Source organism: Cervus elaphus, chromosome 5 (genome assembly GCF_910594005.1).
Source record: "Cervus elaphus chromosome 5, mCerEla1.1, whole genome shotgun sequence".
Classification (NCBI taxonomy): domain Eukaryota; kingdom Metazoa; phylum Chordata; class Mammalia; order Artiodactyla; family Cervidae; genus Cervus; species Cervus elaphus.
In genome coordinates this window covers 3,036,594-3,063,714 of record NC_057819.1, presented here as the reverse complement: position 1 = coordinate 3,063,714, position 27,121 = coordinate 3,036,594, and the positions used below count along the sequence as shown (strand labels likewise).

At 45.3% G+C, this 27,121-nt stretch overlaps 2 protein-coding genes and 1 non-coding gene across 21 annotated transcripts in view; 1 reads left to right on the top strand and 2 right to left on the bottom strand.

Annotated features, from left to right (window-relative positions):
• Positions 1-1,841, bottom strand: part of EIF4ENIF1 (eukaryotic translation initiation factor 4E nuclear import factor 1) — a 39,096-nt gene extending 37,255 nt beyond the window's left edge. For 2 of the 8 annotated variants that reach the window (XM_043901278.1, XM_043901281.1), the window contains exons 1-2: positions 1,228-1,419; positions 487-606 (exon numbers count right to left, since the gene is read on the bottom strand). In XM_043901278.1, the coding sequence (XP_043757213.1) occupies positions 487-579 (93 nt within the window). In that variant the 5' untranslated portion in view covers positions 580-606; positions 1,228-1,419. Of the gene's footprint in view, positions 1-486; positions 607-1,070; positions 1,090-1,227; positions 1,427-1,524; positions 1,667-1,705 lie in introns of those variants that run through there. The other 6 variants (XM_043901276.1, XM_043901275.1, XM_043901282.1 and 3 more) reach the window with 6 other exon arrangements.
• A 4,267-nt stretch (positions 1,842-6,108) lies between these two features.
• SFI1 (SFI1 centrin binding protein) overlaps positions 6,109-27,121 on the top strand; it is an 80,648-nt gene continuing 59,635 nt past the window's right edge. For 3 of the 12 annotated variants that reach the window (XM_043901266.1, XM_043901269.1, XM_043901261.1), the window contains exons 1-4: positions 6,671-6,904; positions 8,604-8,732; positions 17,952-18,125; positions 19,599-19,670. In XM_043901266.1, the coding sequence (XP_043757201.1) occupies positions 8,710-8,732; positions 17,952-18,125; positions 19,599-19,670 (269 nt within the window). In that variant the 5' untranslated portion in view covers positions 6,671-6,904; positions 8,604-8,709. Of the gene's footprint in view, positions 6,296-6,378; positions 6,520-6,670; positions 6,905-8,603; positions 8,733-17,951; positions 18,126-19,598; positions 19,671-27,121 lie in introns of those variants that run through there. The other 9 variants (XM_043901270.1, XM_043901271.1, XM_043901264.1 and 6 more) reach the window with 6 other exon arrangements.
• Positions 16,218-16,290, bottom strand: TRNAR-CCU. The gene has a single exon. It is a non-coding gene; the product is annotated as a tRNA-Arg (tRNA).

Genomic DNA, 27,121 nt, shown 5'->3' with positions numbered 1-27,121 from the left:
TGTTATACCAAGTGTGCGCCAACACGTTTGCTGCTGCTGTTTGTTTGCTGAGTCCTGTCCGACTCTTCTCTGCGACCCCATGGACTGTAGTCAGCCAGGTTCCTCTGTCCATGGGATTATCCAGGCAGGAGTACTGGAGTGGGCTGCCATTTCCTTCTCCAGGGGATCTTTCCGACTCAGGGATCAAAACCCGGTCTCCTGCATCGGCAGGTAGATTCTGTACCACTGAGTCACCAAGGAAGTGCCAACATATTCCAATCCAGATTCACACAGGGAGGATCTGAGCCTTCAGTGGAAGCCTACTTAGGGGCAAATTTTAAAGTCTGGGTGTTTCAAAGCAATGTTTTCCTAACTCTAGTTAATCTTTAGTCCACACAGTCAGTCAGAATGAGCTGCCCCTTTAAACAGCACTAATGACGTTTCTGCACATTGTTGCTAATCTCCGCACCTATAAAGAAACACTATTTCATTAGTAACAAAGCCTACTTTTGTATAGCGATGGGGGGATCTGGAAGCCGGTTGCTTCTTCAGGTCGAGAAAAGCATCTCCATTTTCTGTTTCACCCACACTTCTATCCATGGCTCCTTGGTTGACAGTTTTTTGCACCTGGAAAAAATCAGCACAAAACTGTCACCTAGAACCATAAATTTTCAAAAGTCCTCACAGTTTAAGAAACTGAAATGATCTCGGACTCCCTTTAAAAAGCCCTTTCTATAAACCAGGACCCACTGGAAACAAAGCCACTGGTACTTGGATATCTCTTACAAGAGCTCTAACCATCAACAGGGTAAGGAAAGCAGAAGTGGAACGTGCCCAGATCAGGGGACAGTCTCTAAGCAGCTTTAGTATAAAAAGAAACCAAGGCTGGTCGCTGCCACTCGCGAGGGCCGTCCGGTGGTAGTGGGGAAGTTTCCCGAAGTGGGGGCAGGTAGGAGACGGGCTGGGATCGGGGAAGTCGGGCAGTGGTAAAGTGCCTGTCACTTGCCAATGGACGGCGCCAGCTGCCCCTTGTTACCGGAGGCAGGGGACTGGGGACGGGGCCACAGCTCCCCTCGCCCGGCCCGCCACACCTGTGGACATGTCAGGGGCGCCCGTGCCAAGGAAGGGGCGAGCGCCGGCTTCAGATCCGAAACTCGGCTTCCCCGGGCCGCGACCCCAACCCCCGGCCTCTCGCGCAGGCCCTGGCCCAGCAGCCGCCTTCGGAGGAAGGGCGGGGACGGTACTCACTGAGGGGAGGCGGGCCAGAGGAAGCGGGAGGGCCGAATCCCCCAGCCCCGGCGCTTCGAGCTGGAGCCGGCGCAGGCCCGCCGCTGTCCACCCCGGCCCGGCGGCTCGGGCCCCGCCAGCCCGCCCGCTGCCCGCCAGCCGCCCCGCTGGCCTCTGGTCCCTGCCCGCCCCCCGCGCGCGCCCCGGCGCTCGCGCTCACGCACGCGACCCCGGGGCGCAGCGCGCCCGCGCCCCTTCTCTCCCTGCGGGCCTAGGCGCGCGGAGCCCCGGACCCCGCCAGTGCCGCCCGGCCCTTACTGGTTGCCTCGGCCGCCGCTCCCCTCCCCGCCGCCCGCGCCGGCCCGAGAGCTGCCCCGCGCGGCCTTCGCTCTCGCCCCCCCACCAGCCCGGGCTGTCTCCCTTCAGCCGCCGTAACCGCGGCCCAGCCCTCCGCCCCTCCTCCCCGGCCCCCTCCCCCTTAATAACTCCCTCCACGCACCCGGGCCCCAGCACCGCCTTCGCCGCCGCGCGCCCGGATGTGAGGTGTCCACGACGGTGCCGGCCGGAAAAGGGAAACATCGCGGCGCGCTCCCAGGGCGCCGGCCCCGGCGTGCGCCCGGCGGCGGGGAGGCGGAGGCCGGGAGGCGATGGCGGCGGCGGGTGGAGACCGGGCCGGGGGCCGGGAGAGCGCTCCCGGATGCGCGCAGGCAGTCGTCGCGGGCAGCCCCGGGGAGGACGCCGCGTTCCCACGCGCGCTTCGGGGCGGGGCATACGGGGAGGACGGGACGGGCGGAGCTTGGAGCCCACCGTCACCGCCCGGCGGCTGTCGGAGGAAGGCAACCGGGGCCGGGAAGTGGGTCAGGGGGTCGCAACCTCGGAAGGCGGCGGCTGGTGCGTTTGCACTATCCGCGTCGGTGGAGAACCCTGGGGCTTCGGCAGCGGGATTCTGTGTTAGGCGAACCTGGGGGCTTGGAGCCTCCCGGAGTGTGTTCGAACGTCGGCTTTTTTTTTTTTTTTTTTTTAAACTGGTGGTGTGATCTTGGGCAAAACTCTGAGTTCCGCTCTTCTTACTGAAATGATCTATGTGTATGAGGAATAAGCGAGATTACGGGTTGCTGTGTTAACAAGCAAAACTGCCACGGTTGCTTCTTAATGAGCTACGGGCGACTGACATTCATTGAAATGTTCTTTCCCGCCCCGTAACCTGAATCTTTCCTTAGCCTGCACAGAAAGGGGAAGTGCAAGTACTTTTGGCTGAAAATGAGACTGTAGATGTCAAGCGCTTAGTACGTAATGCTGGGACCAGCAGCAGGGCCACAGAGAGGCAAAAATATCAATATAATTCCCCTCCTCTGTGAGCAATGAGAGTAACTGCCGTGCTGGGAGGAAAGGTTGAACGGAGATCGCGTGTGAGCCTGGCCTGCAGGAATTTCACGAGCCCGTTTCTACCTCGTGGGACCGTGAAATGATACGTGACTGTGGAGGGAAACGTAATTTTTCTAGTGAAGGATAGCGAAGTCTACATATCTTTCAATGAGCCTGCTTTCTTTAAGCTTCACTTGTGAAATCAGCCCATTGGGCAGTGAGTGAGCTGAGTCCTCGTCCTGTGAGTCTTGGCAGCAGAGAAAACAATTATGAAAACTTTTTATTTTTGTCTGTTATATTGGGTAAAATGTGTTTCTTACAAACTGTCTTCTATCAGCAAGCCACTATGGAGAAGTGGAGCAGGCCTTTTTTTTTTTTTTTTTTTTGAAGCTCTTAAATCCTGGCCCTGATACTCAGTGTGAAACCATAGTTACTTTACCTTTTGAACCTGTTTACTCATCTATCAAAAAGAAATAGCAGTACCTATTTTCCAGGCTTGTAGTGGGAATTAGAGATAACATTAAAAACACTCTTCTGGTTATCTTTTGCTGTGTAACAAGCAATCCCAGAACTCAGTGGCTTAAACCAACATTTACTTTGCACCAAATCTGCAATCTGGGGTGGTTCTAGCTGGGACAGCTGGTCTCTGCTCCCTTCAGCTTCAGCTGTAAGGTCGGGCACTAGGAACATCTAATGGCTCACTAACGTGGTTAATGATTGGTGATGGCTGTCAGCTGGAAACAATGGAGCTATTGGCTGGAACACATAACACCTGGTCTCTTGTGTGGCCTGAGCTCCCTCACACTGGTGGCTAGATTCCCAGGTCAAGTGTCCAGGGAGGAGAGGGCCAGACAGTCGTGAACTGTCTAGCCTAGCTTCCAAGTCACTCATTGTCTGTTCTGCCACATGCCAGTCTTTTTTTTTTTTAAGACTTTTTTGATGTGGACCGTTTTTAAAGGCCTCATTGAACTTGTTACAGTATTGCTTCTCTTTTATATTTTGTTTTTTTTTTAGCCAAGAGGCAAGGGAGATCTTAGCTCCACAACCAGGGATTGAACCGGTAACCTCTGCACTGGAAGGCAAGGTTGTAACCACTGGACAACCAGAGACGATCCCACATCCCACATTCTAGTCCTTAGAAGTCACTAAGCCAGGCCTGTATTTAAGGGAAGAGGACTTAGACTACACCTTTATATAGGAAGAATGTCACAGAATTTGCAGGCATATTTTAAATTACAAGTCATATATGAAACGTGCTCCAGACATGGTAGCTATTATGCTAGAGGCCTGGTCCTCTGATCTATCCTAGTGAGATTGTACTCTTCCCCCTGGCTCTTCTTTAATGTCTTGTAGAATCTTCTTCAATTTACTTTTTCCCTCTCAGAGCCTTCATTTATCCTTACTAAAGGAGACAATTATTACCTAGGAATAAAGGCAATCATTTACTAAAGGAGAGCCATCTGTGAGCTGCTTTCACCTGTCATGTAAAGCTAGATGCTTGCAAATCTTTGTTTCATTGTAGCTTTTGAATGTTATTCTCTTTGGCAGGAATGATAATTTGTAATTCTAAATATCTCCTTTGCAACTAAAATGAATTTTCAAGTATCAGTATGGGAAATCCCTTTGAGAGAGTAAGAAAGAGGTAAGTGATTTATTCTACTTATAAATTATTTGTAAGATCTTAGTTTAGGTTCAAATTCTTGTTTCACAGTTTGGCATCAGGGGACTCCCAAGTTTCAGTCCATTGGGGAAATGAGCAGTTCAAGAACAGAGAAGCAAATGGAAATTAGAAACCTAGAAATTTTGAGAGCAGCCTCAACTCATAAAGTTGGGATTACATTTCCACTGCTCTCCACCTTTCTAAATGCGCTTTTTTCTAATCAGCTTTTCTGTCTCCAAGGGTACTCCCTAGTTCCAAGAAAATAGGATTTGAACAGTTTCACAGCTGTGGCATCATGTACTCAAGGATTCAGTTCAGTCACTCAGTCGTGTCTGACTCTTTCTGACCCCATGAACTGCAGCACGCCAGGCCTCCCTGTCCATCACCAACTCCTGGAGCCTACTCAAACTCATGTCCATTGAGTTGGTGATGCCATTCAACCATTTCATCATCTGTTGTCCCCTTCTCCTCTCTCCTTCAATCCTTCCCAGCATCAGGTTCTTTTCAAATGAGTCAGCTCTCTGCATCAGGTGGCCAAAGTATTGGAGTTTCAGCTTCAACATCAGTCCTTCCAATGAACATTCAGGACTGATTTTCTTTAGGATGGACTGGTTGGATCTCTTTGCAGTCCAAGGGACTCGCGATAGTCTTCTCCAACACCACAGTTCAAAAACATCAATTCTTTGGCACTCAGCTTTATAGTCCAACTCACATCCATACATGACTACTGGAAAAACCATAGCGTTGACTAGACAGACCTTTGTGGGCCAAGTAATGTCTCTACTTTTTAATATGTTGTCTAGGTTGGTCATAGCTTTTCTTTCAAGAAGTAAGCATCTTTTCATTTCATGGCTGCAGTCACCATCTGCAGTGATTTTGTAGTACTCAAGGACTACAAAGGAATTATTAAGGGACTTCTGGAAGACCATACAGCAAGTTATTTGCAGAGCCTAAACCCTTCCTGGCACCTTACATCTTTGATTTTATATATGCAAAGTACTTAAAAGAGTCTGACAACCACCAAGTGCTGCTGCACTATCTCTTGTTATTCTGATTAATGTTTCCCAAGAGGACTAATTATTATAATTCAAATAGAAATGGCTTTAATTCCTTCATAAATCAGTCAAAACCAACGGTGGTAAATGCACATGACAAGATAGTAAATCATTTAAAAAGCATGCTTACTAAAAAAAAAATAAAAATAAAAAGCATGCTCACTGATTTATCTTCCTGGATTATTGTAATTTGTATAAACATTATTTACATAAATATTCATACTTATAAAAGTAACTTTACAGTAAGTAAATACTAGTTACCATGTTAAGATTTTTGAAAGTCACTAAATTATTTTAAAAAGTACTTGGCCACATCAGATAAAAGATTGTCCCGTGTCCTGCTAAAGTGGACCTTCTCCTTTTTAAACACTTTTAATTACAAAAACTGACATAAGTAGAAAGTAGAGCAAAAATGCAAATTACCTGTTATTCTAATCCCAAAGCACCCAACTTATTTTTCCTCATGTTTTTAACGTAAAATGTCTCAAGCATTTATATTCATGCTAGCCTTTGTTTTTCGCTCTCCACCAGAAATCTCAGGGGCTTTAGGTGTTTTACGAAACACAGAAGGCAAGGATACAGAAATGCCCTACCTTAATGACCTGTAATGAAAAAGAATCTGAAAATATATATCTGAATCAATTCGCTGTACACCTGAAACTATTAACACTGTAAATAAACTATTCTTCAATGAAAAAAATAATGGCCTACCTAGCGTCTCCCACCCCCATGTTAAAAAGATGATGAGTGGGCCTAAATTTTAAAATTAACGGCTGTTTATGCAATAGTAATCATTAATGTTTGTTAATTACGTTTTAAAAGTAATGGTTAAGAGACGATATCAACCTGGGATAATCTCAATTCCTCGGCTGCGAAACCACGTGCCCTCACCCACGCAGTCCTCGCTGACAATCTCCCCACTGCACGCACGCGCGCACTTCGGTACCGGCTCACTGTTCCCCGGGAACCGTGGAGAGCCCAGAGCGGCCCATCACGCGCAAGGCCGGAGGTAGCTGAAGGACGACCTCGGTCGCCTCGCTCGTCTCTAGTGCCTGCCCCGCGAAGTGTAACTCATGAATCCACTCCAAACAGGTTCAAATCGACATCGATATCGTAAAGCAACTGAAACAGGTCCCACCGCTCCTGTCCAATAGCGGTAGGAAGTTGAGTTCTGAGAGAAGCAGCGAGCAAGCCACAGAGGCACCGACCCCTCCGCGGGGCCGCCCCAGGCAGGTGCGTCTCTCCACGCACCTCACGGTTAGCTCGCGTTCCGGACGCGGCGAGGCGGTGTTGGCGGTGGGGGTGGGCGTGCCCCCTGCCGCACTGAGGCTGCGCGAACTCCCGGTCCGGGGTGGGGCGTCCCTCACGCACGCAGTGTTGCCATGGAGACGGGGGGCGGGGCCGGCGCGAGACTTCCGTCCTGAGGCGCGGGAAGCGAGGAGGTGGCGGGCACTGGCCGCGCCGGCCTGAGGAGTTGGGACCGTCCCTCCGGAGACTTGTCTGAGGCGGAAGGGCTCGGCCTCTGCGGCCGGAGCCCAGAGGCGAGCGCACGTCACTCCGAGCCCGGTCGGTGACTACGTTGTGGGCGCGTCCGCTTCCTCCTCCTCTGGAAGTGCAGGTGATGCTGCCTCCCCGCGGGGCTGAGATGGGAGAGGGTAGGCGAGTGGAAACGGCGCGCAGGACGGCGCCCGGGGTCGGCGCTTCTCGCCCCGCGTCCTCCCCGCGCGTCAGGTGCGCCCGGGCGGGTGCGTGTGCCGCGTCCGTGCAGGGCTCGTTGGCGCGCGCGAATTCGAATTCCCTGCTGTGTGGCCGAGCGAACTGCGAGGGTTTGCAGAACTCAGGGACCACACCAGAGCCCCGAGGGCCAATTGGGCGAACACCACAGTGGGAGATTAGCGCTTGCTTTTTTTTTTTTTATTAAAATTAATTTACTTATTTATTTTTGTTTGCACTGAGTCTTCGTTGCAGCGCGCGAGCTTTCTCTGGTTACCAGGTGGCATGTGGGATCTTAGTTCCCTGACCAGGGATGGAACCTAGGCCCTCTGTGTTGGGACGCTGATTCTTAACCACTGGACCACCAGGGAAGCCTCGTGGAGCTCAGTTTTTATTTGATGGGAGGCAGTTCAGGTTTATTGTTAACCTCTGGATTATAGTAAATGTTTGTTGAGCGAATGATGTTAGGTCCCTGCGTACCAGCCCCAGCTGTACCACTTAGTGATGACGTGAGCCCTTCATCTATAAAATGAGGATGGTTACCATCTGTTGAGGTGGTTGTGTTAAAGCAACTAGTTAATGAAAAGTGTTCAGTATTGATACCGTACCTGACACAGAGTCCCGCTCCATGAATGCTATTTTTGACTCTAATCTAGACTTTCTAGGTGGCATGGTACTCAGCTAAGTGCCATGGAAGACTTCCTGGAAGAAGTAGTTGAAATTTATTCTGCAATTTAGCATATAAATTTAGGTATTTCCTTGCTTTTCTTTAGCAAGATCACTCATTTCTCAGTTATTGTTAGAAGCTGCAGAATACTGTAGAGACTTCTTTAAGTTACTCTTAGATTTGCATTTTTCAAATTAACATGTGTATTAAAAAATTAGTACTGGGACTTTCCTGGCAGTCCAGTGGTTAAGATTATGAGTTTCCAATTTCAGGGGTGCAGGTTCTGTCCTCCCTGGCCCAGGAACTAAGATCCCATGTGCTGCCTGGCAGAGCCAAAAGATAATTGATATTGAAAGCTTATGTTAGAAAATAGTCTCCAGGCTGCAGTTCTAGTTTCCATTCTTCTAACTGTTAGTCCTGATATTACTTGTAAATTGGAAGTAAAGAACCTTATAGGTGATATTTTTTTATTTGTTAAATTTACACCTTGTATCAACCATTATTCATGGGAAATAAGTACTTGGCTCAGTTTTTCTTTCCTCATCCCATCTACATGGGTATGTGGTAATTTGTTGTTAATAATGTTTACGTTAAATAACAATTATTCACTGTTGAACCAAATGTATGTGTCTGCGCACTCCCTCAGTTGCTCAGTTGTATCTGATTCTTTGCGACTCCATAGACTATAGCTAGACAGGCTCCTCTGTCCATGGAATTTTCCAGGCCAGAATACTGGAGTGAGTTGCCATTTTCTTCTCCAGGGGATCTTCCCAACCTAGGGATGCAACCCAAGTCTCCTGCATTGGCAGGCGGTTTCTTTACCACTGGGCCATCTGGGAAGGCTCATGCTGAACCAAGTAGACTGTTGCAACTCTTCCTCTCTTGTTTTTCCCATAATTTTTTCTGAGAATTAATGCTTATTTTCTAATTTTCCTAGTATTCCATGCACAGATCACTAATTTTTGATTCATAAGAACCTGCTTACTGAAAAGTGTGCATCAAGCCACGGGTTGAATTTTCAGCAAAAAAAGATTAAGCAGAGAATGGAGAGGAAGGTTGACTCCAGGTGAGTATTGAGACTTGACAAAAAAGGTAACTGAAATTATGGCTTACTTACAAGCTTGTAAATATTTTGTGTGTGAAAATCATAAATTCTTAAAATGTAGTTTTTTCCTAAAATCAGGAGTAGTGAGTAATAGTTTTTTGTTGATATTTTGGGTTTCTCATCTAGGGTATAGAGTATAATGCACATTTTATACTTTATGTTACAGTCAGAATCCATTTTGGGTATGTGGAGATATCCATCATTAAAATTCTTACTTTCAGCAGAAATAAGGATGATATTCCTGAGAAGTTATATTGAGGCTGGCTTTCTTCTTCTCCTCCTTTGGGTCATGGCTGCTTTCAGCCTGCACTAAGGTTCTTTTGATTCCAAATAAGAGACTTCAGTTCTGGCTACCCTAGGAAAAAGGAGGGAATTTACAATAAAGAGACTGCAATTTACTAACAAACCTCAGATTCACAGTGGTGACTTGCACCTGGCCCTTCATGAGTATCCTGCCCCTTGAGACCGAGGGATCGGTTCAGGGGTGGGCATGTGACTGCATGGGGCCAATCAGAGGTTTTCCTCTAAAGCTGGGGCAGGCTTTGAAGAGTGAGACCCACCTGGCGCTGAAGTTACAGTGGCAGCTGCTGCAGTCTCCACCCTGCAAAGGCTGGGACCCTGTATGCAGGTCAGCACACTGAGGAGCAGGAAGAGTTGGCAATTTGAGCTGCCAATTTGAGCCTCTAGTCTTGAGGTTCTGGTTTAGACTTTGGAAGTACATGAGCTAGGGAATTGCCTCTTTGTGCTGGCTATCTTCAGTATAACTCTCCACTTGTGTATCCAGGGCTTTCCAATTGAATTTGACCAGTGAGGTCCTGGTAGAAGATGAGAGAGAGAGAGGAAAGTGAGGCCAGATGTTTATCCCCTTGGCTCCCTCCCTGCAAGATGCCTTTTGGCTTCAGTCTTTCCCAGCATCAGGGTCTTTACCAGTGAGTTGGCTCTTCGGTGAGGTGGCCAAACTATCGGAGCTTCAGCATCAATTCTTCGAATGAATATTCAGGGTTGATTTCCTTTAAGATTGATTGGTTTGCTCTCCTTGCAGTGCAAGGGATTCTTAAGAGTCTTCTCCAGCACCACAATTCAAAAGCATCAATTCGTTGGCACTCAGCCTTCTTTATGGTCCAGTACTCACATCCATACGTGACTGCTGGAAAAACCATAGCTTTGATTATACGGACCTTGGTCGGCAAAGTGATGTCTCTGCTTTTTAATACGCTGTCTGGGCTCATAACTTTCCAAGGAGCGAGCAACCTTGGATCCTAACTAACATACAGAAGGTTTTTGTTTATTTATTTGGCTATGCTGGGTCTTAGTTGCAGCATGCAGGATCCAAGTCCCTGACCAGGGATTGAACTCGAGCCCCACATTGGGAGCACGGAGTCTTAGCCACTGAACCACCAGGGAAATCCCCATACAGAAGTTTCTTTTTTTTTTTTTTTTTTTTAAATAGAATCTACTAGGTCTTGGACAGGGTGGAAGCCAGCATAGCTGGAGAGACCTATTCAGCAGCGTTTGGTCCCTTCCTCCTGAGCAGTGCCATCTTTGTGCTTCAGCCCCCACCTCCTGTACAGGTTGTGTCTCAGCTGTAAATTCAGTTTTAGGAGAATGAATATGGTTGGTCAAATTTCTCCCCCTGCTCTAATCAAGTTTTTCTTGGAGCAGGGTCATGGAGCTCCCAGCACAGCTGCTGAGGTCCTACCCATGCTGATCCCACAGCTTTTGAGGGATCCATCCTCAGAAGCTGAATCCACATCCTGACAGTGTTTACTAGTGATCCATAGAGTGCTTGTCAGGCCTGCCTTACTTTAGCTTCTGAAACAAATTAACCATGGCCTTAAATTGAAGCTCTGTTTCCTCAAATACTCTGCAGCTTTAGGATGGGAAGCTTTGATAGGAGAATTCTGCTGTAAAGCAATCTGAGATCCATCATGTGAGTCCGGCAGGACTTCTTGAAGTTCCTTAACTCTCCTTGAACTTCTACACTGCTCATACCTAGTATTCACACCAGCTCTTTCCAGTTCCCAACTCCCGACTAGTTTCTACTCATATTTCCAAACTCAGTTCCAGTATCATCTCTAGGAAGCCTCTTACCACCCTGTTCCCCACCCCAGTGTGGATTAGGCACTTAGTGTGGATGTTCCCATAACACACTAAGTTTAGCTTTTTCATAGCATTTAATGATTGGTATTCTCATTGTCCTCTTGATACACCATAAACTCTTGAGAAACTCTTATTTTTATATAGTTACTGCCTCACCAGCAATAAATGTCCAGTAAACTTTCACTGAATGAATAAAAAGTGTATGTGTATGTATGTGAATATATATGTATAACATACACAGATATACATCTCTTTAGTTATCTGAAGCCTTTGTGGATTTGTTGTTTCTGTTTCCTTAATCGCGGAGTCTAGCTTCTTTGTGTGCTGGACACTGTACATTACAGATTTTGTATAGGACTGTCTCTAGGTTTATGAAGGTGCCTTCCTTCCGAAAGGATTTGCATTTCCCTCTGTTTTTCTCCTTGGTGCCTTACTATTCCACAGTCGCCTTAAACCAGTTATAAGGCTTATGATTCCCTGACCCTCTTAGAACCCAGGCTGTTAATTCTCACAAGGCTGCAGAACTTCTGATTCACCCACACTCTCAATTTTGAGAATGGTCCCTGAGTCTTCTGGAGATGGGCTTGTGCTTACTAAACTGAAGTACCTGTCAGCATGCCAGTTACTTCCATTCATTTCAGTGCATGAAGGACCAGTTTGTTTACAATGCGAAATGACTAGGGAAACCAGCAGTGTATGCCTGCCTGCTGCAGGAAGCCGTGTTATATTCCAGAGTTTCCTTAGGGAGTTTGAAATCCCAGTGGGGGAACACAGTTGATACATCGCCTCCAGGATGAGTGCAGAGTATTCACATCTGACTGAGTCACCCCCTCCCTACTTTTTCCAGTCACTCTTGCTGCCTTTGGGCTTCAGTCCATGCTCCTTTGCTTTGCCTTCAGGGCCTCTCCACAGTCCGTTTTCTAGCCTCATTTCTCACCACTCTGTGCCTCATTCTCTGTTTGCAGCTATCCAGCTCTGTTAGTTTGGGTCAGGTTCAGGAAATCTAGAGTTGTTGTTATTGTTTAGTTGCTGAGTCGTGTCCAACTCTTTGTGACCCCATGGACTGTTGCCCACCAGGTTTCTCTGTCCATGGGATTCTCCAGGGTAGAATACTGAATCAGGTTGCCATTTCCTTCTCCAGGAGATCTTCCTGACCCAGGGATTGAACCTGTGTCTCCTGCATTGGCAGGCTGAGCCACCTGGGAAGCCTGAAATCCAAAGTAACGGATGCTAAACAAGATAGAAGTGATTTTCCTTTCACACATAGGAAGTCTGGAGGCAGGTGGTTATGATGGTTCTGTCCAGTAAGGTTCTTATGGACCCAGGACCTTCCCCGTGTCCACACTGCCATCTCTGAGAGGTGGTCCTCATCCTCCTGGTTCAAGTGCACAGCCATTCCAGGCAGCATGTAGGAGGAAGATAATGAAGACAAAGTGTGCATTGGCTGGCTCTTAAGCAGATCGTAGGAACCTGCCACCTGATGAGCCCCTATACATCCTCTTAGAGCTTAATTTTAGAAGGTGGGAGTAGGGGAGCCTCAGAAATGTAGTCTTTTATTCTGGGCAGCCATGTGTGCAGCCAAATAGAGGATAGATACTGGGTGTGGGTCAGCGTCCTGTGCTTGCTGTAAGCTGTCAATATTCTTGTTTTCTCATTGTTAGACATGAGAAACACACTGAATACATATTTGTCTTTGTAGCATATTAAAAAAACTGGGGAATTACTTTGCTGACAAAGGTCCATATAGTCAAAGCTATGGTTTTTCCAGTAGTCATGTATGGATTTGAGGGTTGGACCATAAAGAAGGCTGAGCATCGAAGAATTGCTGCTTTTGGTGATGTTGGAGAAGACTCTTGAGAGTCCCTTGGACTGCAAGGAGATCAAACCAGTCATTCCTAAAGGAAATCAACCCTGAATATTCATTGGAAGGACTGATTCTGAAGCTCCAATACTTTGACTACTTGATGCGAAGAGCTGACTCATTAGAAAAGACCCTGATGCTGGGAAAGACTGAAGGCAGGAGGAGAAGGGGAGGACAGAGGACGAGATGGTTGGATGGCATCACCGACTCGATGCACATGAGTTTGAGCCAGCTCCAGGAGATGCTGAAGGACAGGGAGGTCTGGCGTGCTGCAGCCCGTGGGGTTGAAGAGTGTCCGACGTGACTGAGCGACCGGACAGCAGCAGCAACAGCAAGCCCCAGGCTGTGCTGTGTTGCTGAGTAGGCCCTTGATCCTGAGAGAATAAACGGGCACTGCAGGGTGCACCTGCCAAGTAAATAGTTAAGTGAATTGGTCAGGGCATGCCTTTCCCTGGGCACTTTTTAAAAAAAATTTTTCTTAATTTTCAAAAAGTCAACGTATTTACAGTGTTGTGTGTGTTTCAGGTGTACAGCAAAGTGATTAAGTTACACATGTGTGCATGTTCTTTTTCAGATTCTTTTCCATTGTAGGTCATTACAAGATATTGAATATAGTTCCCTGTGCTATACAGTTGGTCCTTGTTGTTTATTTTATAGTAGTGTGTATCTGTTACTCCCAAACTTGTAATTTATCCATTTCACTTTTGGGTAACACCAAGTTTTCTGTATTTGTGAATCTATTTCCGTTTTGTAAATACGTTCATTTATATCATATTTTAGATTCCCCATGTGAGTGATATCATATGATAATTTCTTTGAGTCACTTCACTTAGTATGATAATCTCCAGGTTCATCCATGTTGCTGCAAATGGCATTATTTCATTTTTTATGACTAATATTCCGTTGTGTATATATGTACCACATCTCGTCTATCTGTTCATCCGTCGGTGGCCATTTAGGCTTCTTTCATGTCTTGGCTATTGTAAATATTGCTGCTTTGAACATTGGGGTACATGTATCTTTTTGAATTAGAGTTTTTGTCTTTTCTCCTTGTCCCTTTTGAATGAACATTTTCAGATTCTTTCTCCTCACTTCCATTTTTCTGTGTTTCTTGGCTAATCATCATCCTCCTGTTGACATTTTTTAAAAAAAGTAATTGTATTCCCGTGTTCTGAATTAAACCAGGCTCCTCCCCTGTTCCTCATGATCGTTGGGTTTCTGATATTGTTTTAAAGTGCCTTCTGTTTCATTTATTTCGTATTTCTTTCTATCCTTCTGCCTTTCCTTTGTTCCATGATTGGACACATTTTATATGTCTACCTACTGTGAGCGCCTGGTAGTGTGTTAGGGGCTGAGTATATATTAGTAGATAAAAATGCTTCCTGTCATCATGAGGCCTTGTGATGGGAAACAGGCACACATGTATGCAGACAAGTCTGATTTTAGTTTGTGATCTCTTCCTTTCGGTGTTACAATAGCTTAGATTTCTGGGGCTAGTTCACTTACACCAGAGTTGGTATCTTTATATCTTTAAACTTACAGAGCTCCAAATAGTTCATCTGCTGCTTGACTCACTAGCTGGTGAGGGGGAGCCCCGAGTCTGATGAAAGGAGAGAGCAGTGGTCAGGGATGACTTCAGGTGTGGGCCTCCGAGTCTGATGACCTGTTTGATGATGTAACAGGGTTTCAAAAGGGTGCTAACCTAGCATTTTTTCCGTCAGTTTGCTGTTTCATAGGCTCTTAACATTTTTAGAGCCTCTTTTATTTTTATAGGAAAATGGGATGAAAGCCTTATTTAAAAAATTTTTGTTAATGTTTTATTTTGAAATAATTTCAAATTTAGGGAAAAATTGCAAGATTAGGACAAAGAACTATATATCTTTCTTGTCCCAGATTTTCCTGTTAACATTTTTACCACATTCATCTGCTTCTGTCTCTCTCTCCCCCCATCTCTGTTGTCTCTCTGTCTCCTCTCAGTGTTTTCATGTCATTTGTAGACACGTGCAGAGGAGCAAAGCATTTTAGTCACCGATACACATGCTTCTGGCTGAACTCAAACATGGCCACGCTCTGCCTTCTTGTTTCAGCTCAGACATGAGTGAGGATCCTTTTTCCAGTCTGTGTACAGCCACATTTTCACAGTTTGTGCTTTCTGTTGACGGTTTTGCTGTTTGAAGTGGCCCCTAATCATCGTGCTGAGGTTCTGTCTAGTGTTCCTTGGTGCAGGAATACTGTAATGTACCTTGTGAAGAAAATGTAGGGGACTTCTTTGGCATTTCAGAGGTTAAGACTCACACTCTCAGTGCTGGGAACGTGGGTTCAATCCCTGTTGGGAAACTAAGATCCAGCATGCCTTGCTTGTTGTTGTTCATTTGCTCAGTCGTGTCTGACTTTTTGCAACCCCATGGACTGCAGCACGTCAGGCTTCCCTGTCCTTCACCATCTCCTTGAGTTTGCTCAAGCTCATGTCCATTGAGTCGGTGATGCCATCCAGCCATCTCATCCTCTGTCGTCCCCTTCTCCTGCCTTCAGTCTGTCCCAGGATCGGGGTCTTTGAGATGCGGCCTTGAGATCAGGCCTTGAGACGAGGCCAAAAATAAAAAAAAGAAAGTGTAGGCCTTCCCTGGTGGCCCAGTGGTTAAGAATCTGCCTGCCAATGCAGGGACCGCGGATTCAGTCCTAGTCTGGGAAGAGTCCATGTGTCACGGGACGACTAAGCCTGTGCGCCCCGGCCACTGAGCCCACGCTCTAGAGCCCATGCTCCGTAACAAGAGAGACCCCTGCAGGGAGAAGCCTGAGCACTGCAATGCCGAGGAGCCGCTGCTGGCTGCAGCCAGAGAGAGCCCATGCACAGCACTGAAGACCCAGCGCAGCCAGAGGTAATTTAAAAAGTGCATGTTAGATGCACTTGGTCCAAGCATGAGTTATAGGGGTGTTGACTGTGAGTTCTATGTTAAAGACTCACTATATGCATTAAGTATGGTGTCTTTAAACATGGGCATACATAAAACAAGGCTCTGTATTGAGTAGTTGATGATATTTTTTTGGCATGCAGGATCTTAGTTCCCTTACCAGGGATCAAACCTCCGCCCCCTGCAGTGGAAACATGGAGTCTTGACCACTAGACTGGCAGGGAAGTCCCGACGAGAATGCTTTTAAAGGCTGGCAGGAACCTAACTATGTATTCTCCTGTAGGGACAGTGGTTCAGTATATTCACTAACTCAGTGCTTATGGTGACTTTATAGAACTTACCACAAATAATAAGAATCAAACTAAAAAAAAAAAAACAAAAAAACAAACTATATATTTTCTCCCTTCCCTGGACCATTTGTGAGTAAATTGAAATTAGTTGTCCCAAAAATGATATTTATAGCAGAAAGAAAACAACAAAATGTAAGAAAAACTTCTCTTTTCATTTTGTCTTTTTAATATTTATTCATTTATTTGGCTGTGCTGGGTCTTAGTTGCAGCATGTGGAATCTAATTCCCTGACCAGGGATTGAACCTGGGCCCCCTGCACTAGGAGCACAGAGTCTTAGCCACTGGACCACCAGGGAGGTCCCTCATTTTGTCTTTTTAGTCCCCTTTAATTTGGAAATATTTCTCAATATTTCCTTATCTTTCATGACCTAAACATTTTTGAAGAGTTTAGCTTACCTTTTGTGCATATACTTGAATTTGTTCAGTGTTTCTTCATGATGAATTCCAGTTGTGCATTTTTGGCAAGAATTTCACAGAAGTGATGCTGTTTTCTCAGTATATCAATATCGGAGATTTGATCCTATTACCATTGATGTTAACTTTTATCACTTGGTAAAGATGGTGTCTGTCAGGTTTCTCCACTATAAAGAAGTGAATAAGTGTTTTGTGGGGAGATATGTTGAAACTACATTAATAGTCTGTTTCTCATCAGACTAGCACCCACTTGTTTTTATATCCATTGATGATTCTTACCTGAGTCAATTATTCCTGTGATGGTTCTTAAAAGTTTATTAGTTTTATTCTACTGCAAAGGACAGCTTCTCATTTTTCTTCATATATTTATTTATTTATTTACTTCAGTATAGATTTGTGGCTTCCTGATTTATTCAGTCAGTTTTAGTCTATTACTGCTGAAATTGTCCCAGATTAGGCCAGTGGGAGCTCTTTCCAGCTGGTTCCTGTGTCTTTTTGACATTCTCCTGTCATTCTTTGAACATTTCTTTACTTTCTGACCCAGTAAGATAGTCCAGACTTCTCTTGTATTTTCCTTGTCTCAGACCTTAAAGTCAGCCATATTTCCACGCACTGCCGCTTCCTCTTAGTAGGCAGTGGCATTTTAGAAACAATATTTGAGCTCTACGTTTGCTCATTGCTGATGGGATGTTGCTGCCACTAGGTATTTCCTGCAGGCAGATCTTCGACATGTATTTTTTAAAATCATGATTTCACACCAATAAGAAGATCTCTTAATGTTTCTAAAATGGGATTAAAAGTCATTTTAAACATTTAGTGTTTCATCAAGGTGTGTAGTTTCACATTGATGTAAAAGTCACATAACCTGGAAATCTTTCCTAGTTGTTTCTACATGAAGAAACCTGTTTCTAACTTGAAAATGATTCCCCTTAAATGACACGTTTAAGAAGTATGTGCTAGGACTGAGGTCTCCAAGGCACCCTGCAGCTCTGTAGCTTCTGCCCAGAGCTGATCTAGCAGTACCCATCTTCAGACGGGGTGGGTATTTCTTTTTTCTTTCAGTAATTTTTACTTACTTATTTTTTGGCTATACTGGGTCTTTGTTGATGCACACGGGCTTTTCTCTAGTTGCTGTGAGCGAGGGCTATTCTGTAATTGCGATGCGCAGCCTTCTCATTGCAGTGGCCTCTCTTGTCGTGAAGCACGGGCTCTAGGGTGCTTGGGCTTCAGTAGTTGTGGCTCCTGGGCTTTAGAGCACAACAGACTTAGTTGCTCTGCAGCATGTGAGATCTTCCCAGACTGGGGATCGAACCCATGTCTCCTGCATTGGCAGGCAGATTCTTTACCATGGAGCCACCAGGGAAGCCTGGGGGTGGGTGTTTTTGTCAGAGATTGAACAGTTTATTGTCCTTGAAGCAGAGTTATTACCTTTCTGTCTCGATGAGCTTATCTATTTAATTTCACTTGTATGTTAAAAGATATTCGCATCACATGCAGAGATAATTTGATTCTCTCCTTTTTTCCTTTACTCCTCAAATTTGAGGTCTTTTAGGGACAGTGCAGTAAAGAAACCTTATTCTCCAAAGATACTGTCCACAAAGAAGTCCTCTGCATTTTCTGGGAGCCGGAGTGAGATATCTAGGGCCAGTCACCCAGTGAAGTACCGTCCCTCACAGGCCTGGACCCGAAGGGGCCGGCTCAGAGCACTGCGTGTCAGGTGAGCTTGCCAGGGGTTCCTGCCTCAGGGACTTTGCCATTGTTCTCCCTTTTTGTTGGTTAAAACAAGGGGGCGATTCTTATTCTCTTATCTCAGTTAACTGGAGACTGCAGTGCCTGTTTGTCATGGCAGGATGTTCAGAATATTTAGGAATCTGCAGATGTAAAAACCATCATTGAGTGTTTTCATTCGTGGTCTCCACTTGTGCCCCACAATGTGTAAGCTATAAAGAGTCTTCCAGAAAAAGTCTAAACATGGTCCAAGAAAATGATCATTTTCTGCTACTCTTGATTAGGTCTTTGAAAGGTATCCTTTTGTTTATTCAGCAAAAAGTTATCAGGTGCCTGCCTGGCCAGGTGTGGTGTTAGATGCTGAGCGTATAAGGTGAATATGACATTCCTAGTCCAAGAGCTCATGGAAGTGTAAAATCAAGTAGGCTTGGCAGACAAGCCACAACAGTGAAGTGTGGTAAGTGCTGTGAGAAGGGCGGATGTGGTCCACAGGCCCATGGGGCGAGAGCAGCCGCACCAGCCCAGCATTGCCAGCGGTGACTTCCTGGAGGAGGTGGAGTTTAGCTGAGTCCTGAAGGATAAGTAAGATTAAGGCAGGTAAAGGACAGGAGGAAGGAGTGTCCAGGCTGAACCTGGAGGTTAACTGGCCAAGGCAGGCTCGCTTTTCCCGTGTGCCCCGGGTCGTGTGCTGGGTGCTGGGGTACTATGAGCCACGGTCCCTGCTCTCAGGCTCAGAGTGCAGGGGGAATGACAGGCACCCTGTGAGCGGTTTCCTGGGATTCTGCATCATAACATTACTCTCGGGGTTGGAGCAGGGCTGAGAGTACCAAGCTCCTTGCTCTGTTTGGTTGGGGAGAGCCCGGGAAAGCTTCACACAGGAGTGAGCATTGAAGGTGAACCTTGTTGGGTAAGTGGCCATTTGCCAGGCCTTTGCCAGGAGTTTCATGCAGGAAGAATGTGAACAAAAGCATTAGCGTATACTTCCTGTTCTTCAATTCTGAAGTCTTTATGAACAGTGTATTTATATTAATAGTATTTAAAAAAAATAATCTGCTCAACTTTAGCTTTTTAAATCTGTCCCATCTTGTGCTGTTTTTTTTTTTTAATTTATATTTATTGCAGGATAATTGGCTTTACAATATTGTGTTTGTTTCTGCCATATATCAACATGAATCAGCCACAGGTGTCCATGTATCACTTCCCTCTTGAACTTCTCTACCACCTCCCATCCCATCCCATCCCACACCTCTAGGTTGTCACAGAGCCCCAGGCTGAGTTCCCCGCATCATACAGCAAATTCCCATTTTTTCTGTGTGATGCAGGATTGTCTATGATTCACCATCGACTCACGCTAGCATCCCACCCCCTGAGACCATTAAGTTTCCGTCTCTATTCCAGAAAATTGATGATACAAACCAGATGGAGTTCTTAAATGTGTATGTCCTTTCTCTCCTTCTTTCAGATGCGTGGCCAGAAAGTACTTGTATTTGTGGATTCGAATGACTTTTGGAAGAGTATTTCCCTCTAAAGCCAGGTAGTATTAGCTCAGAACACCAGACTTCCCGAGTTTCATACTAGGTTTCTGTTTTGTACGAAGCCCGTGTGTAACCTTCATCGTGGCGTGTGTTGCATTCCTCCTCTGCTCCTCCCCAGCCGCCAGGAGGGGAGGATAATATAATGGTAACTTAACACTTACTAGTCTGGCTGAATGAACGTGATAAAGGAATCATAAGTAAATTAGGACAGCTAAGACCCTCTGGGGGAAGAAGTATATGCCCAGGAGAAGCAAATGGGCTCTTTCAGGTCCCTGTTGAGACTAACAGATTGACTTTGTCCGGAGCAGAACCTAGGGAAAAGTTGACGCTGGCACAGGGCATGAAATATAGTCAAGAGAAGTCCCACAGCTGCAGTTTGTCTAGGCTGCCGCCTGCTGCTCTGGGTGTTGGTGAAGGTCACTGTGGCTGCAGTGCCCAGAGTGGACCACATGGGGAAGACACTGGGGTCAGGACACCGCAGGAGGGGCCAGTGTAGGAACTGTTTCAGAGAACTGAGAACCACTGAGAGTGGTGTTGTTGTTACTCTGTCCCTAAATCATGTCCAGCTCTTTTCGACGCCATGGACTGCAGCACACCAGGTTTCCCTGTCCTTCACTGTCCCCCAGAGTTTGCTCAAACTCATGCCTGTTGTGTCGGTGACGCCATCCATTGCATCTCATCCTCTGTCACCCCTTTCTCCTCCTGCCTTCAATCTTTCCCAGCATCAGGGTCTTATCTAATGAGTCAGCTCTTTGCATCAGGTGGCCAAAGTATTGGAGCTTCAGCTTCCACATGACTCCTTCCAGTGAACATTCAGGGTTGATTTCCTTTAGGATTGACTGGTTTGATCTCCTTGCTGTTTAAGGGACTCTCAAGAGTCTTCAGCACCACAGTTCAAAAGCATCAATTCTTTGGCACTCAGCCTTCTTTATGGTCTGACTGTCACATCTGTACATGACTACTGGAAAAACCATAGTTTTGACAAGACAGACCTTTTTGGCAAAGTGATGTCTCTGCTTTTTAATATGCTGTCTAGGTTTGTCATAGCTTTTTTTCCAAGGAGCAGGTGTCTTTTAATTTCATGGCTGCAGTCACCATCCACGGTGATTTTGGAACCCAAGAAAATGAAGTCTGCCACTGCTTCCATTTTTTCTCCGTTTATTTGCCTTGAAGTGATGAGACCCGATGGTATAATCGTCCTTTTTTGAATGTTGAATTTTAAGCCAGTTTTTTCATTCTTTTTCACTTTAATCAAGAGGCTCTTTAGTTCCTCTTTGATTTCTGCCATTAGGGTGGTATCATCTGCATATCTGAGGTTCTTGATATTTCTCCCAGCCATCTTGATTTCAGCTTGTGATTCATCAGAGTACATCTATTTCACTCGATGTACTCTGCATATAAATTAAATAAGCAGGGTGACAGTATACAGCCTTGTTGTACTCCTTTCCCAGTTTTTTTTTTTTTTTAGAGTTAAAAAAATTTGTTTAATTGAAGGCTAATTGCTTTACAGTGTTGCAGTGGGTTTTGCCGTCCATTGACGTGAATCAGCCACGGGTGTACATGTGTCCCCCATCCCGAACCCCGCTCCCACCTCCCTCCCCACCCCATCCCTCTGGGTCGTCCCAGCACACCAGCTTTGAGAGCCCTGCTTCCTGCATCAAACTTGGACTGGTCATCTAGTTCACCTGTGGGAATATACATGTTTCAGTGCTATTCTCTCAAATCATCCCACCCTCACCTTCTCCCACAGAGTCCAAATGTCTGTTCTTTACATCTGTGTCTCTTTTGCTGCCTTGCATATAGGGTTGTCGTTACCATTTTTCTAAATTCCGTATATATGTGTTAATATACTATATTGATGTTTTTCTTTCTGACTTACTTCACTCCGTATAATAGGCTCCAATTTCATCCACCTCATTGGAACTGACTCAAATGCATTCTTTTTTGTAGTTGAGTAATATTCCATTGTGTATGTGTACCACAACTTTCTTATCCATTCATCTGCCGATGGGCATCTAGGTTGCTTCCATGTCCTGGCTATTGTAAACAATGCTGCAGTGAACATTGGGGTACATGTGTTTCTTTCAATTCTGGTTTCCTCAGTGTGTATGCCCAGCAGTGGGATTGCTGGGTCTTATGGCAGTTCTGTTTCCAATTTTTTAAGGAATTTCCACACTGTTCTCCATAGTGGCTGTACTAGTTTTCATTCCCACCAACAGTGTAAGAGGGTTCCCTTTTCTCCACACCATCTCCAGCATTTATTGTTTGTAGACTTTTTGATGGCAGCCATTCTGACTGGCGTGAGATGGTAGCTCATTGTGGTTTTGATTTGCATTTGATAACCAGTCAGTTGTTCCATGTAGGGTTCTAACTGTTACTTCTTGACCCACATGAAGGTTTCTCAGGAGGGAGGTAAGGTGGTCTGGTGTTCCCATCTCTTTAAGAGTCTTCAACAGTTTGTTGTGGTCCACACAGTCAAAGACTTTAGCGTAGTCAATGAAGTAGGTGTTTTTCTGGTATTCTCTTGCTTTTTCTATGACCCATCAGATGTTGGCAATTTGATCTCTGATTCCTCTGCCTTTCTAAATCCAGCTTGTACATCTAGAAGTTCTTGGTTCACTGTGAAGTGAACTGTTGTTTACTTCAGTGAAATGAAGTCTACTGTTGAATCCTAGCTTGAAGGATTTTGAGCATTACCTTGCTAGTGTGTGAAATTAGTGCAGTTGTACAGTAGTTCTTTGGCATTTGGGATTGGAATAAAAACTGACCTTTTCCAGTCCTGTGGCCATTGCTGAGTTTTCCAAATTTGCTGGCGTATTGAGTGCAGCACTATATATATATATTTTTTTTTTTTTGAGTGTAGCACTTTAATAGCATCATCTTTTAGGATTTGAACTAGCTCAACTGGAATTCCATCACCTCCACTAGCTTTGTTCATAGTAATGCTTCCTAAGACCCGCTTGACTTCACACTCCAGGATGTCTGGCTCAAGGTGAGTGACCACACCATTCTGGTTATCCAGGTCATTAAGACCTTTTTTTGTACACTTGTTATGTGTATTCTGGCCACCTCTTCTTAATCTCTTCTGTTTCTGTCAGGTCCATGGTGTTTCTGTCCTTCATTGTGCCCATCTGTGCATGAAATGTTCCCTTGGTGTCTCTAGTCTAGTTTTCTTGAAGAGGTCTCTAGTCTGTCCCATTCTCTGATGTGTTTTTAGAAGCTGGAATGTTATGGGTGCTCCCCCTCCCCCCTCCCCTTGCTGTGCCTCCTCCTTCTCCTGACGGTAGCTTTCCTAGTCTGGAATATCAGGGGCTCTTGATTCAGAGCCTCGCGAACAGATTCAGCTTTTGTCTGTGTTTTCTGACATCTTTTTCTCTGTGTACCTGGTGGGAGGGCTGTGCTGTTCCCATCTCCTCCCTGGGTCCTTACCAGCGAAGCTCCCGGGGTGGCCCCAGCTCCTCCCAGCCTTGGGGGTGAGGCATAGTCCACCTCTCCTCCTCGACCTTGCCCTGACCTTTACTGCCTGGGGAGCTCTTAACCTTCAAGAAAATCTTTTTTGGTGTGTCTGTCTTTCTTGTTGCCACTGGGAGAACTAATCAGGGTTACACAGGAAGTCTTTTGTTTTTCTTTTTTTTTTTTTTTTTACTCAGTTGAATATTTTATTTATCTTCCCTGTGTTAGCTTGGAAGTTATATACTCTTTTATGCTTCTTTTACTGTCTGCCTTAACAAATGTGTTTTAACTTTTTTGGGGTCTAATGTTAATTGGTTTTTTTACCCTCTCCCCAAACAAGGTAGGTTCCTTTGATTACTTTAATTTTGCCTGTCGCTGTCCCCATTTATGTGCCCTACTGTAAGGTATTTGAATTCAATTTAAAAATCTTCAGAACAATATTTTTTTCTTTTGGCTGCATTATGCAGCATGTGGGATTTCAGTTCCCCTGACCAGGGATCAAAAAGTAGACCTGCTTGTGATGAATCCTCTCAGCTTTTGTCTAAAAATGTTTTTACTTCACTTTCATTTTTGAAATATCTCTTTGAGATATCTCTCACTGGGTATAGGAAGTCTATGTTACCAGTTTTCTCCCCAGTTCTTTGAAGATACTCCATTGTCTCATGACTTGCATTTGCATGCTGTTACTCTTTTGAAGATTCAGTGTTAGTCTTATTTCTTGAAGATTTAATATGATATACCTGGCTGTGGATTTTTTTTTTTTTTTTTTTTTGGTCTTTTAGCTCATTTTGAGATAGGTTATAGGGTTGGTTGGTGGTTTTCTTGTTTTTTTTCTCCCCCCTGTTTTGTGGCACGTCTTTCTGGAATAATTTTTTTGTCCATTGTTGCTGTTCAGTTGCTCTGTCGTGTCAGACTCTGTGACACCATGGCCCACATAACTCCAGGCTTCCCTGTCCATCACCATGTCCTGGAGTTGCTCAAACTCACGTCCATTGAGTTGATAATACCATCCAACCATCTCATCCTCTGTCATCCCCTTGTCCTTCTGCCTTCAATCTTTCCCAGCATCAAGGTCTTTTCCAATAAGTCAGCTCTTTGCATCAGGTGGCCAAAGTATTGGAGCCTCAGCTTCAGTATCAGTCCTTTCAGTGAATATTCAGGGTTGATTTCCTTTAGGATTGACTGGTTTCATCTCCTTGCTTTCCAAGAGACTGGCAAGAATCTTTTGTCCATAGGCCTGTTATTCTCCTTATCTTTTCTCCTACAGTAACTTTGTATGGAATTTGACCTCAGTTACTTTTCTGTTGCTCTTTTTTATGTGAAATTAATTTTTCTGGACTTGTAGAGTGAAGTGAGCTCTAGTTAAGCTTCCTAGTATCACAGAGCTCCCTCTTCTGTCCCTTTCGTGGTGTCCACAGGTGTGGCGGCTTGTTCTGTGGGGCACTGTGGCTGGCCCCTCTTAACCGCGCCTGGTCTGACCCTCTGCCTCCTTGTCTACTTGTCCCTTCCCTGCTCAGTGTCTGTTCTGCTCCCTGCAGTTCCTCTTCAGATTCAGGAATTCAGATGAATCCCTGTCTGTTTTGGAGGTTAGCTTGGTTTTGGGACTGTAGGATCTGAGGTCAGCACCTTCAGCTCTCACATGAGCCCTGATTTTGGAGAGTACAAAACTCTTCCCTGTTTCAGCTGCTGGTTTCAAGTTGGGCCTGCGTACTTTGCAGTGACTACTTCCTGGCTGATTTAGGTTCTTCTGTCCTCAGGCTCCTCTGATACCACCTTCATTGCTCCTTTTGATGCTGAAAGCTCAGCTTCTCTGTACTCTGGTGCTGAATCAAATCTTGGACACAGAATTCCGGGTGAAGCAGAAAAGGATTGCTTTGCCAGGCAGAGGGGGACATAGTGGGCTAATCCCACAAAACCAAGTGTCCCAACTTGGGGAAGACAGTGACAAGTTTTATAATTGTTCAAGGAGGGCGTGATCAGCTCGTGGACATTCTTCTGCTGGGTTGGTGGTGAGGCAAGTAGGAGTCCACATCATCAGCCTGCAGGTCCAGCTGGTCTGGGGTCTACATGCTGTGTATTAATCATTAACTTCTTCCGCCTGAAGGGGGTTTTAATATCCACAGAGTAGCTCAGAGATACTGTCCTGTGGGTCCTTTGATGGGGAAACAGGACCCTGCCCCAAGGCTGCTCTCGACTATTCTTTTCTCCCTGGTCTCCCAACCTCTCCCTTCCCTAATTAATGACTGCTTGAATCTGCCCATTGGAATGCAGGGAAGATCATGGAGGCTGAATGAAGGCTGTTTCCTGTAATCAAAAAAATGAAGGACACAAAGGCCTTGTGCCCAGGAGCCCCACTTTTCTTCTCTACAAATGGTGGTCCTGTGCCTTGGGTGATTTGTCCTCACCTGCTTGCATTTGGGGTGTTGAGGGTTACCTTGTCACCTGGTTTTGTTGTAGTTGATACATGAGTTTTTGGTTTTTCTGCATGGTTTCTCTGTGTGTTTTATAAGGATTCAGAGATTGAAAAACTATGTGGCTGCCTTCACTCTCTTCCCCAAATCCTTTTCCTGCTTAATTTTTTTATAACTTAAATTTGACTCGTTTAACTGGAAACCTCTTCAAATAATACCTATTTATATACCAAGTATTGGGAAATGCTAATTGTGTTAGAAATGCATTTGACTCCAAGTTAGAGAAAGTCAGAAGATGGCTTATGCAAGTCAGGATTTGGTTTTTCTCACAGTCTGGTTGGAAAAGATGCTGATGCTGAGAAAGACTGAAGGCTGAAGGAGAAGGGGGCGCAGAGGATGAGAGGGTTTGATGGCATCACCGACTCAACGGACATGAATTTAAGCAAACTTCAGGAGATAGTGAAGGACAGGGAGTCCTGGTGTGCTGCAGTCCATGGGGTCGCATGGAGTTGGACACAACTTAGTAACTGAACAACAGCTGTTTGGGGAAGTCATCAGAGACTCAGACTTTTAGACACTTTTTAGTTCACCATCCTGAGCATACTGGCCCTTTATCCTCAGAGATGGCACTGCAGAGTCGCAAGATGGCTGTTCTGGCTTCACACAGAAGGGGCAAGGAAGGGTCGTATCAGCTAGACCTGTCTCTCTCAGGAAGGCAAAGCTTGCCTAAACCCCCAGCTGCGTTCTGCTTTTGTCTCATGGGCTAGAGCTCTGTCACTGGGCTCTTTAGCTACAGAAGATGCTGGGACCAAAAACCTTCCCAGCCTTTCTGGTGGATGCTAGTGAGGACGTAGAGGCCGGGCAGGGGTGTTGGGTATCTACGACATGTATGCCTCACTGCATTAGAGCAATCATGTTGTACTCTTGTTCCTTTCTTTGCTCTTGAGTGGTAGCAGGCATCAAGGAAAGAATACTGGGCTGGATTTTAGAAGACCTGAGTTTTGGTTCTTAACCAGACCCTAGATAATCACTTGATCTGGGATTAAGTTACGACTCTGGGCCTCTGTTTCTCAAATTGTAAAATTGAGAAAATTTGTTCTCTAAGCATCTACCAGAATTATAATTCTGATACTGTGTTTTCATTGACTTTGAAATTTGTGATGGTGTGGGTATTTTCAACTTGCAATCTCTTTTTAAATCAAGTGGGTTATAACTTTGAGCAAGGTTGGGCATATTGATCTTTTACCCCGTTTTTTTTGGTCTTTTCCCATATTGAATTATTTCTCTCTCACTTTTAGGGACATTAGAAGAGAATGATATCATACCAGAAGTTTGAGAATAATGCCTTTATGTGCTTGGAGAATGTTTTGACTTCTATAAACCATGGTTGTTTTATGTTTTATTATTAATATATGGAACCAGAATAACCACTGAATTAGTAAGGGCAAAAATAATATAGTATGGGTCCATAGGTAAGGCCATCTTAAGCAGGAAGTAGTCACTTCTCTTTCTGAAGAGAAGATCTGAACAAATCACTCAGCTAATTTGGAAAGTAGATAAAAACATCATATCCATTTAGAGTATTT